General features: G+C 32.4%; 1 protein-coding gene across 1 annotated transcript in view; it reads right to left on the bottom strand.

Moving 5' to 3' along the window:
* LOC132738562 (papilin-like) overlaps window positions 1-13591 on the bottom strand; it is a 270884-nt gene that overhangs the window by 178251 nt on the left and 79042 nt on the right. Inside the window, exons 15-17 of the mRNA XM_060726072.1 lie at window positions 11066-11198; window positions 9738-9940; window positions 6513-6542 (exon numbers count right to left, since the gene is read on the bottom strand). Of these exons, the coding sequence (XP_060582055.1) occupies window positions 6513-6542; window positions 9738-9940; window positions 11066-11198 (366 nt within the window). The remainder of the gene's footprint in view (window positions 1-6512; window positions 6543-9737; window positions 9941-11065; window positions 11199-13591) is intronic.

The following is a 13591-nucleotide window of genomic DNA, read 5'->3' as shown; positions in this document are numbered from 1 at the left end:
TTTCACTAAAAAGCAATGCTGCTTAAGAAATACTACATAGAAAAACTATCCAAATCTTTTGGGTACGAAACTTGTCTACAAAACATTTTAATTCAATCTGTCAATTTTCTTTCCCAATTCAAAGATCTATATTGATATTTATTACTCAGTTAATTGGTTAGTAAAATATCTCAAGGCATATGTTTTAAAAGCGTTAAGCTGTTATGCTAAATGGAGCAAAATCTTAGAGAATTCCAATGCTAACAAACAACAACAAAACTAGCCATTAGTATCATAAAAACAACATTATAACTAATGACCCAATCAGCTTAATGACATAGTTTTTGGTTAAAAAGCAATTAAAAACAACATCAGGTGTTTACTTAATACACATAACTTGTTTACAAGTGCTTGTCTAAATCAAGCCTAATATCTCTACACTTGTCTTGCACTTAGTTTAAACACCAAGTTTTCATGTCTTGAATTTAACTCAATTACCCAGTACAAAAAGGGCAAAGAATTCTGTACAACAAGTAATAGCCCTTGCATAATGTAATTCTTACCAACAGAAGCACTCAATGACTTTACAAAACGTTTTCAAGAAAATATATAGATCTTTATGTTTTAAGTTAATCTGACATGTCCTGTTGAACCAGCAATGTGTCACTTTCTTGTAACAACCATCATTTGTAAACCTTTAAACGTTCAATACTTTTTGCAACATATGTGTTATATAAAAACAATGTTTCATGTAAAAAATCAAAGACATTTGTTGGATATATTTGCTAATTCAGTACAGACAATAAAACACCATGATACAACATTTTCTCACTCATGTTTTTGTTATTAATGTCATGACAATTCATATTTCATACAAACAAATATGTACAAGAACTGTAGGGCAAAAAAATCTTTCACCTCAAATGTAACTTCTGACCCCTAGGTGTGCGACAAGGTTTTGATGATTATCTATCAAACAGGCTATAAGATGACTGGGGACGAAAATAATGGGCAAAAACAAGCTCATCAACAGGTCTTTTCAAAAACTTTATGACAAATATGTAAGAAAATTAGAATTTTTGTCCAAAAAGAAAAGAAAAGAATTTCTTGGTATACCTTTAAGGTCTACAGAACGATACAGTTTTATGTTTTCCTGGTTTTCTGTTCATTATTATTGTTTGAAACACTTTACTTTTGTTAATGCTGAACACACGGAGTTTGCTATAAAAATATAACATGTAAAATCTTCTACAATTTCTTTTCATATAGTTATAAATATGAACAAGCATAGACAAAAGTAAAGAGAAGCTACACAACAATACCAGGATATGGTTAACTATTATGTTAAAAAATGTCTACCAGTTTTGGTCCATTTTGGACCTTTATCAGAATATAAATACATGTTAAATGTTGCTTTCTTGCAATTAACAAGAACCAGTGACTAGCACAGACACACATTTTAACAATGCCATCTTTAAAATTGTGGCTAAAATATGTTTGTTACAACAGTTATTTGCAAGAAATATGGATAATTTATTCAGTATAGGCTTTTCTAAAAACATGAAATCATACATATTGAATGCAAAACTTGGAAAAAGCCATTATAAGTTAATCACCATACATCAAAGACAATATTTGATAGATCTGTTGCAGCATTTAGTGGAAGCGTACCTGTATTTAAATAAAGGAGATGATGCACCAAAACCCTTGAAATATGTCTTTATTACCCACATGCAAAATATAATGCTTTATGTCCTATTCATTATACAAATTTCCCTTATTTCAGGGCTCATTACACAATATAATTTCAAAGAAAATAAAATGGTTTATCTTATCTTAGGTCTTAGAACATGATAAAACTTTTAAGGAGTATGCAATGAGCAGTGTGAAATAATTCTAGGAATGTAAATAAATTACGTCTCTGAATTAATGAAATTGAACCTCCACAAACTATAATTTATTGTGAATATTAATCCTGCAGTGATTTTTCTCAAATTACTGGACTAATAGTGGTATTCTTTGACTTCAATGGAGAAATGCTATTAAATTAATGACAAGGTTTCAGAAAAACAAGCAAAAACTAAGAAAAGTACAAAAAACACCTGCTTTAAAGCCAATCTTTCATAATGAATACTCCTACACTGTTAAAGTGCAGTAAAAGTACACACATTAATTATTACATAATAATTCAGTATATAAAGTCTATAAATGTAATTATAAGGAAAAAATAACTATATTTTCATGCAAAACATGATTAATATCATGTTTGAAAGATATGATAAGATATTATAAGCTTATCACAAACATGAAAAATTCAACATTAATAGTGCTGTACTGCAAAATAATGCTTTGTATCAAGGAGAAATTTGCACTAGTCTGTCACTTTGATCAAGTAAAAGAAGGCTTTAAGTTATGTTCATACCTATGCACACCTGATTAATGGGAGTTACTCAGTTACAAATCTGTACTAATGGTACTTCTTTTAGATTCTCTTTAACTGTTTAAACCAATCAATTCTTGCTGTTTCTAACAACATCATAAATACAGCCTGTATGAATAATGCATCATTTGCAGAGGGATTAATTGAACATTCTTTTTTATTTTTGGTTGGGTTTTACATTACACCAATACAGTATACCATAGGTCATTTGGTGACTTTCTAGCTTTACTGGTGGGGAAAGACTCAATGTACAAACAGGCACCTAAGTAGAACCACAGAAGTTTCATAAGCTAGCTGGACAGCTTCCTCACATGAAAGAATCCAAAGTTCCTGTTTCCCTGTTTGGTGTGCTCTACACTAGCAAGTACTTTCCCCATCACTAATCCACTGTGCAGCCTGTCCATAGATTTTATCAAAGTATCAAAGATGTCTTTTAAAATACCTTGTGTATGATTTACATTTACCCAGCATGCCTATCTGTTCCTGTTATCTTAAATAATGTTATAATCTTACAATATATTAACATACCAACATTATTTCTGATGATAAATCAAAGTTCAAAGGTAATAAAAATTACACCTTCATTGATTAAGAACATAAAAAAAACATATTTTTGCAATAAATAACACCTGAAATAGCAGCAGGTTAACTCTGTAAAGCAATAAAACAAAATTTGAGAACTCTCTTTGTTTATATATAATGAAATAACATACATATAGAAGAAGCATGTACACCTCTATAACAAAAATAAAAGATATATGAGAGGGCATAATAAAATCTGGAGAAATAAAATTTAAATGAAGTGTATAGTGAAGATTTCATGACTTAATGCTAGATGACACATGTTATAATACTTTTATTTGCTCATTTTTCTTATTGCAAGAAAAATAATTATTTAATTATCAGAATTCACACACATCTTTTTATTGCGACAGAATTATTATATTACTGAATAACAGTGCTCATTTTCTTATTGCAACACAATTTTCAGATTATTGAATTGCACAGCATATTTTCTTATTGCAACAGAACTGTTGAAATATATGGCTCATTAAATTTATCTAACTGCAACCAAATTAAGTTAAGATTTTTTTAAAATTTGGCAAAAAATAGAAGCTTGTCATGTATGTAATTGGCATAGTGTTCACACTGAAAATGCTCTGCATGGAAATATATCTGTGTATTTTTAAAGCAGTTGCTGTTACTCTAATGTAAGCAAAATGTTTCATACAAGCAATATCAGCATATATAATTATACCATTATCTAGTCAAACAAGTGCACTGCTAGGCGGAGCATGATATGCCCGAAAGTACTTTTTCTTTTATTGAGGAAGACATGGGAATTAAATACAGTATTACCTCCTTCAAAAAGCAATCCTCCTTTATAGCTGCAGAACATTCATGTATATATACAGTTGCAGTTTTCAAAGCACCACCATCAAGTTGTTATCTTGTAAGTAAAAATGCTACAATGGATGGACACCAAGACTTCAGGGGTATAAAGCTGTTAATCCTATAAAATTTTACAGCTGTAGTTCGATAAATACTTGAGTTAGTGGGCCAAAATTGTTTCCAGTTTAAAGGTGATAGTAATCCCTTGATCTTTGACCTTGTGACCCCAAAATCAATAGCGGTCTTCTACCCAATATGAACAATCATCCTATTAAGTTTGAATATTGTGGGCCAAATGGAACTTAAGTTATGCTCCAGAAACCATTTTCAGTATTAAGCTTAACCTTTGACCTTGTGACCCCAAAATCAATAGGGGTCTTCTACCCAATATGGACAATCATCCTATGAAGTTTGAATACTGTGGGTCAAATGGAACTAAAGTTATGCTTCGGAAACCATTTTCAGTATTTAACTAATAGTGACCTTGATCTTTAACCTTATGACCCTAAAATCAATAGGGATCTTCTACCCAATATGGACAATCGTCCTATGAAGTTTGAATACTGTGGGCCAAATAGACCTTAAGTTATGCTCTGGAAACCATTTTCAGTATTAAGCTAATAGTGACCTTGACCTTGTGACCCCTAAATCAATAGTGGTCTTTTACCCAATATGGACAATCATCCTATGAAGTTTGAATACTGTGGGCCAAATGGAACTTAAGTTATGCTCCGGAAAACATTTTCAGTATTAAGCTAATAGTGACCTTGACTTTTGACCTTGTGACCCCTAAATCAATAGTGGTCTTTTACCCAATATGGACAATCATCCTATGAAGTTTGAATACTGTGGACCAAATGGAACTTAAGTTATGCTATGGAAACCATTTTCAGTATTAAGCTAATAGTGACCTTGACCTTTAACCTTGTCACCCAAAAATCAATAGGGGTCTTCTACCCAATATGGGCAATCATCATATGAAGTTTGAATACTGTGGGCCAAATGGAACTTAAGTTATGCTATGGAAACCAAATTGCTAACGGAGGGACGGACGGCCATACCAAAATTTGATGTTTATGAGACAAATGAGCTCATAAACACCACCTTGACCAACGTCCATAAGCAAAAAAAGCTCATAACTAGAAATGTGTCCATAGGACACAGGTGCCCCCACCGCGCCACTGTTCTGTCAATCTTTTTACTAAGTCAAGGGAAATAACTCTACAAATACTGGATAAATCCACAAGCGAAACCCCAGGTGCAACTCTAAATATGCTGAGCAACCTGCCCATAAGGTTTAATGACTATGTCAAATCCTTTTTGAGTAACTTGCGACACAAGTTGAAAATTGCAAAAATTTTCTAAGTGAAGGGCAATAACTCTAAAAAATACTAAATAAATCCAGACAAAAATACCTGGTGCACAACTGCACATGCTGATCAATATTCCTGTAAAGTTACATGACTCTAGGTCAGATACTTTTTGAGTTACGTGCGACACATGTTGAAAATTGCAAGATTTTACTAAGTCAAGGGCAATAACTCCAAAAATACTAAAAATATCCACACGAAAATACCCAGGTGCACAACTACATATGCTGATCAACATTCCTGTAAAGTTTCATGACTCTAGGTCAAATACTTTTTGAGTTACGTGCGACACAAGTTGAAAATTGCAAAATTTTACTAAGTCAAGGGCAATAACTCCAAAAATACTAAATATATCCACACGAAAATACCCAGGTGCACAACTACACATGCTTATCAACATTCCTGTAAAGTTTCATGACTCTAGGTCAAATACTTTTTGAGTTACATGCGACACAAGTTGAAAATTGCAAAATTTTACTTAGTCAAGGGCAATAACTCTGAAAATACTAAAAATATCCAAACGAAAATACCCAGGTGCACAACTACACATGCTTATCAACATTCCTGTAAAGTTTCATGACTCTAGGTCAAATACTTTTTGAGTTACAAGCGACACAAGTTGAAAATTGCAAAATTTTACTAAGTCAAGGGCAATAACTCTGAAAATACTAAAAATATCCAAACGAAAATACCCAGGTGCACAACAACACATGCTGATCAACATTCCTGTAAAATTTCATGACTCTAGGTCAAATACTTTTTGAGTTACATGCGACACAAAAGTGAACGGACAGACGGACGGAAGGACGGACGGAAGGACGGACAGACGGACGGAAGGACGGACGGACAACGGTAAATCTAAATGCCCGCCACTAACGTGGGGGCACAAAAACAAAAGAATAGCTCTTAATTTGAATTTTATGAGTTTATGTTTTTCATTTAACTTCGGAATGAAGCTCATAATAATCAAATGTTGGCTTGGATGGACGGACAAACGGACAGACGGACGCCAGGGGGTATAACATAATATGCCCAAATTCTTTCGGGCATATAAAAAATAATATAATCCAAGACTTAAAAAGAAGACATGAAAACTTATAAATATTTCATCTCCTGACAGAAGTCCATCTGTAATAAATTCAAGGAAAAAAACCCAACAGTACCTACATAAGCAACCCTTTACCAGCCAATGTAATTATAATAAATATAACTGCAATCAAGACATATTAATAAAACACACACTGAAGGCTTGGTGCAGCAATAAAATGAAGATACAATCAACTGACTAGCATCAAGCCTTCAAATAATTATGTGCAATTCACACTCCATACCTTTTTGTCTATATCTTCCAATTAACGAACCTTCAAAAACAGTTAAACTAATAAATACCATGCTTCTTATTTATTCTAGAGGACAAAAAAAGTAATAAACATGTATCTATGTACAAGCAACTAAGTGGTTCAAAATTATTGCGTAACAATATAACATTAGGAAAGCAGGAAAACATGGCAATGATAAATGCTCCCTGGTATTTTTAACAAATCTGAAAACATGGTGAAAAGTATGAAAATCTATTTTTAGAATCAGTGACCTTGACCAAACAACCTAAAATACCATCTGTAAGTAGACGTTCACATATTAAATACCTAAAATATCAATGAATAAAATAATGAAGATCCTCTGAAAATTAGTAAAATAAGTATGACAGTATGATAAACCAATCATTTTGTTTTATTTAAACAAATTTTGGGGAGCATGTAAAATCTTTGGAAATACTTGTTCTAAGAATGAAAGTAGTATGAGGTGACACAATAGCATTAACCCATCAACTATGTCAATATTGCATTGTATAAGTTAAGAGAAGATGTTTCAATATACAATTGTTCAGTTATGTATACCAAAAGCAAATATGATTTTAATAAATTGTATATCAAAGTTCAATCACATGAGAATAAAATACAAGATTTAGGAAAATATTTATTCTTAATTAAACACTTTGGAAAAAAAACTAGAAGAAAGTAAAATACAAGTAGAGGAGATGAAAATATGCCCATCAGAAAATTTCAATGCATTGTACATGTTATTATATGGTATAATATGGCACATATTAGTAAGTTACTTATTACACGGTGTAGTTATATAATTATATCAGTATTAAAAGGACTCAACTGAGGTTTTAGACATAACAAGGTTTATAAAAAAAAAATTTTTTGAAATTTGTTTTCCATTTGACATAATTATGTCTGGACCAATTAATTATATGTTTGAAAATTTTCAGAACATTCCCTCATCATGTTTTTCCAGAAATGTGCAAAATGACCCCCAAAAAAAACTAGAAATGTGTCATCATGCCACGGATGCCCCCGCATGCAGCCAAAATTTCAGATGGTGCATTAATTTTTTTTTTTCATTTTAAGTTCAAAGCCCTTAAAACTTTTCAATGTTAACACAAACCATTTTCATACAATGTTCAAGGCACTGAAATTATTCAGTCTTAACCTTTTAAAAATAGCATATTGCATATTTGTAGCCAAAATAATGGCTAAAAGTATGAGTGCTGAAACTGAAAGTTCAAAAATTTTCCAACATTCAGGAAAGATAAGTTTGTCTAAAATCATTGAACCACAACCAAATTCAAACTTAAACTGCTTATTCCTAAGATGTATCTATATTATTTTCAAAGTGATAGGGACATAACTCTGCCAAAAAATCATCCAACCATGACCAAATTCCAACTTGACCTGCATTTTCTCATGACATATCCATATGTCAAGTTTGAGTTGAATGTGTTGTACCGTTGGGGAGATAATGAACGGAAACTGAAATTTCATATTATTTTCAAATTAAAAGGGGCATTACTCTGCCAAAAATCATCAAACCATGACCAAATTCGAACTTGGCCTGGGTATTCCAAAAACATAACCATATGTCAAATTTGAGTTGAATGTGTAGTACCATTGGGGAGATAATAAACGGAATCTGAAAATTTCATATTACTTTCAAAGTTAAAGGGGCATAACTCTGCCAAAAATCATTGAACCATGACCAAATTTGATCTTGACCTGCGCATTCCTTTGACGCATCCATATGTCAAGTTTGAGTTGAATGTGTTGTACCGTTGGGGAGATAATGAACGGAAACTGAAAATTTCATATAATTTTCAAAGTAAAAGGGACATAACTCTGCCAAAAATCATCGAACCATAACCAAATTCGAAGTTGACCTGTATTTTCTCATGACATATCCATATGTAAAGTTTAAGTTGAATGTGTTGTACCGTTAGGGAGATAATGAACGGAAACTGAAATTTCATATTATTTTCAAAGTAAAAGGGGCATAACTCTGCCAAAAATCATCAAACCATGACCAAATTCAAACTTGACCTGTATTTTCTCATGACATATCCATATGTCAAATTTGAGTTGAATGTGTGCAACTGGTCTTAAGATAATGAACGGAAACTGATGATGACGAAATGACAGAATGACAGAAGGACGGAATGACGGAACAGGGTAACACTATATGCCCCGGCCATTACATGGCGGGGGCATAAAAACAACGCTGCAACACTTTACACTCAAATTGCGCTAAGAATCAGCACAAAAAAAAAAAAATTTAATTCTGAGTATTTTCTTTATTAATCCTTTGAAGATTTATCTCATTTATCTCCATTTGAACTGCTTCACTTGATCTATGTAAGAATTTCAAATTTTCTGGGGTTTTTTTTTGGCTAATTGACCTCAGTTGATCTCCTTTAAACTATCTTGCAATTTAGATGAATTAACACTTGTTTAAATATCAAAAAAATAACATTAAACCCTTTGAAAACTAATGAAGGCTTTCAAAAAATTGGCAATTTGATTGGTCGAAGGGGAGTCGTGTACTGGGAATTGTATGTCTATTTTGGTCCCATTATTTTAAATTTGAACTTGTCAATCAAATTTTGATATCATTTCAATCTAACAAGCCCATATTCCTATACCCAAATAAAAATCAATCAAATTAGTCAATTTATGGTAAACAGTACAAAGATGTCAAATTGAAAAAACACTTTCATAGGAATGTTCTAACTGACTTGACTCAATCAATTTTGTTTACAAGCAATCAAATTAGCAAAATAAAGACGTATTTATAATGCTCTAGATGGGGACAGGTTTGTGACACTATGAACAAGCTTATAATAATTCTGTGCTTTATCAATATGAGTATGTAATTTATTTTTTCATTTTTTTATTCATTTGTTTTGGGGGGGAGAAGGACAAATGAGCATTATAATGAAGTTAGTGTTTTACTGGGGCATGGAATAATGCAGTAGCATGAATTTGAAAATTTTACCAATAATGCAGTGGCATAAATTAGAAAATTTTACCAATAACCTTGAAGTTACGTTACCTACATGTTCACTTGAGTAACAGATAATGAAACTAAATTATAACTCATCATGTGTCATTTTTTTTTTATTCACACAGTCTGGATTATCTTGTGACTTACTCCGATGTTACATTAAAATTATACACATAGGGACTGTATCATTATTAGAAACAAGTTTGACTAACCTCGGACATCTAGGTAGACTTGACTTGTGAATTTCCTGCTGTTTGATTGACTCAGTGGTACTAATAATGTACATGTATATTGCCCACGGTCACTTTCAACCACTGGTCTTATCTCTAATGAAGTGTCATCAAGAATTTGGACACGCCCATCAAAGCTAGGGTTTATTTCTGGCTTGTCTGTTTTGAAGGATTCCCATTTCCATCTACAATTTTTTTTTCAAACAAGATTTTCACAAGTCATTCAAACAAAAATATACATAAAAGTCTTTATCTAGAATATTAAAACAAAGAGAAGACATTAGATGCTTCAAGTACAATTTTGAGTGATTCTGAAGTCCTTTAAAGAATTTGATTTGTACAAATCTTTACTTTTAAGTTGATTGTGTAGGAAGCTATAAGCTTATTGAAACACTCTCAATCAGTTCCTTAAACAAACCAGTACTAAGCAATGAGTTTGAAATTTCTTGCTCAAGGAAACAATGATTTGCCAATGACGTGGCTTGAACCCACATGGCTAGCCATCATCAAATTACTAGTCCAACACATTAACCACTCGGTCATGGCACCACTAAGAAATGTTTTCAGACTGGGTACATAATTATGTAAATTAAATATATTTTGAACCTATATAATAAAGCAGTACAAATCATGTCAAAAAGAATTTTGATATGCCTTGAGCTGTTGTATTGAAATTTCATTAAGAAATGTTCATCCATTTGAAGAGATAATACATAGCAGCAATAAGTGGCTAGAATTTCTACTGTCTGCATTTAAACAGAAACTTTGATATTGTGTGTGATACATGTTTTATTTCACCACTGATAACCCCATAAGCCTGGCAACTAACTCCATAAGCTTTGGTCATGTTATTTTTTGGAGCTTGAGAGTAAAGAGATTTGATTCCTCATGCCTTTGTTTTTTCTTGTTATTACGCTGGTTTTAACACTTGTTTTTGGTCATGATAATATTATCTCAGCAGTCGATCCATCTAACCAGCTTTCCTGGATAATTGACAAATTTCTCCACAAGTGACTGACTACAAATAAAATGTCCTTTCTAAATCAGAGGTGAGACAAGAATTATCGAAGATTTTCCAAGATTAATTGTCACAGAGAAATGACACCTCGCCTGCGGTTCAAACCAGCAACCCCTTGTTGACTAATCCGATACTCTCCCTAATGAGCTAAGTGAGCAGACATTAGATTCTTCAACATGAACAGGTGTAAAGCATCAAAACATGGAACCTCTGCTTAAATAAAGTCTCCAACAAAACTTATCAATTAAGCCATTATACAATATAGCAACTTAAAAATATGTGACAGACTGACCTGTATTGTTTATAAATAGGACTGGCCTGGTCTTGTTTTCTCCATTCAAGAATATACGTGTTCCCTTTATATTGTTCTGGCAACTTGGCACATTCTAAAATCTGACGACCTCCAACACGAACCAGCTTCTGATCTGAAATTATTTTTGTAAGTTATGTTTCATTAGTAAATGTTGGAAACTAAGTCAACAATTTGGGCAACTCTGAACAAACTCTGCATCATAAGGTCTCACATTAAGACAAATAAAATGAGAGCTACTGATCGATTCCTGTAAAGTTTCATTGAAATTGCATAAGTGGTATAAGAGAAATAGTCTGGACAATCTTTAAAAATAGAAAACATTAAAGAGCCATAACTCTGACAAAAATCATTGAAAATGTTGAAGGTATGCACAACTAGACTTGGTACTTCCTGTAAAGTTTGGATGAAATTGCGCCAGTAGTTTTAGCGAAGTAGTCCGGACAAGTTTTGTGACGGACGGACAGACGAAGGAGAAGTGATCCCTATTATGTAACCACTACTCTGTAGAGGCGACAAATAATTCATCATATCAAGATAGTAAAATGCTATTGTAAACAGTAAAAAAAATGTTGGCAAAGAAATTTAAAAAGCATGAATCTAAATCTAAAGAAGTATTTTAATAAAATTTATAAATAGTAAAACTACCTTGTAACTATGTTGTCTTAAAACTGATTCTTGAAAAAGTTAGAGTGACTTACAATGGCATAGAATGTCTTATTGTGATTCGTGAAAAATGCATTAACAAAATAAAATGTTTCAGAACAAAATATAATGCTGCTACTTTAAGTAAGGTTTAAACTGTGTTTAGCAATGATTTCCTGAATGCACCATTTGCTTTAGCATGTTTCTTTCATACAAGTATTTCAGTAGTATTGCTATAACCTATAGGCAGTACATTTATATAGCTTTATAAGCAGAAACTTTATAAATGTCTAATATTGAGGACAGTCTTAGAATTTTTCATTCTAAACAACAATTTATTACAACTCATCAAACATAAATTTATGTTATATCTTTGATAAAATTCCCAGATATAATTCTGACATTTATGACCACAACATAGTTATCTAACATGCCTGTTTTGCTGCCACTTCTCCCTTGATTAATGATTTACTCAGAATTTAGGAGCAAAAATTTAGAGGGAATTAAGGTACAAATTATTTAGTTCACAGAATAAATCTTGCAGGTACAGTAAAGACTGTCTTAGCGACCCCCTGTATATAGCGACGTTCTGTCTTTAGTGACCATAGTTAGGTGCGCCGAACAGTATTTACTATAAAAATGGTTTGTATGTAGCGACTCCCTGTCTAGTCCGTACAACGACCATGATTTAGTCACCCGTTACGGTATTTGAGCCGTGAACAGCGACTTTTGCAGGGGGAGCAAGGCGACTTTGGCGAAGAAGTCGCCTTCGGATCAGCGACTTTGCCTAAAACAAACTTCAAAGAGATTTTGAAGTCGCCCGATTTTTATAATTTTCCGTCATATTTATTTACGCCGCTAGGTCTGTTAATAATTTGTTTACCTCTCAATTACAACCAATTACCGTTAATCCGCTAAATAAGAACGCGTGTCAACATCAACAAAGTTCAATACACGCCGCAAGGCAAGAGTTCACTATGTTTATCTTTCTCATTACGTATTCATGCGATTGACGAATCAGAACGCGCGTTGTATCTACGGCAGTTTGCATTGACCAATGGGCGACACGCTAATACACTGTGGCTGTTTGTTGACAATTACACAAAATGGCGACAGATTCAATCAATTTTCGCCGATAGAATAATTAAAGACAACAGCATATACATAATTGCTGCGGTGTTTTGGCGAGTAAAGCTAAACAATGCCAAACGTCTTAAAGGTGTGGTTATGTTTGAAACCTCGATTGTTTTTTTCGGAGCACTTATCTGTAGAAATTATGTGAAGATTTGTATCTAATGTTTTATTAATACATTGAACTCCGTAAAGTAAACAGGCTGATTATACAAAATTAAATGTCTCTACAGTAACATCTCATTAGTAAAATTGAAATAAACATTTTTTTACAAACAGATTTATCAATATAAATTACATTTTAATGAATATGTAACTTTTAAATACTAATTTTATGGTGTAGTTTATAATCTTAACCAATTATACATGCAATTTTAATACTCCCTGGTTTTTTATAAATGATATTTGATATGTTTAATATCAATAAAAATATAATTAAACCCTTAGTATGGTACTATCCTGCTTTTCAACAAAATATTGGTATGATATGTTCATATATCCGAATTATGTAGAGACTGTCCACAGTGACTCCCTGTCTATAATGACCTTTTTTCTTTTCTCCCATCGAAGGTCACTGTAAACAGTCTTTACTGTACTTGGAAAACTCATTACTCGTATGATGTTCACAATGATAATTTCTAACAAACCATCTCAAAGAATGTCACAAATAGTTTTTCTTTTTCCTTAAGCTTTGAATTTTAGGTTTGAAAATATTTTTGAAATCTCCAAAAT

The sequence above is a fragment of the Ruditapes philippinarum genome, unplaced genomic scaffold (assembly GCF_026571515.1).
Source record: "Ruditapes philippinarum isolate M1 unplaced genomic scaffold, ASM2657151v2 ctg298_1_1_1_1, whole genome shotgun sequence".
Taxonomy (NCBI): Eukaryota; Metazoa; Mollusca; class Bivalvia; order Venerida; family Veneridae; genus Ruditapes; species Ruditapes philippinarum.
The sequence above is the reverse complement of the archived record's forward strand: the minus strand, read 5'-3'. Positions and strand labels throughout refer to the sequence as shown.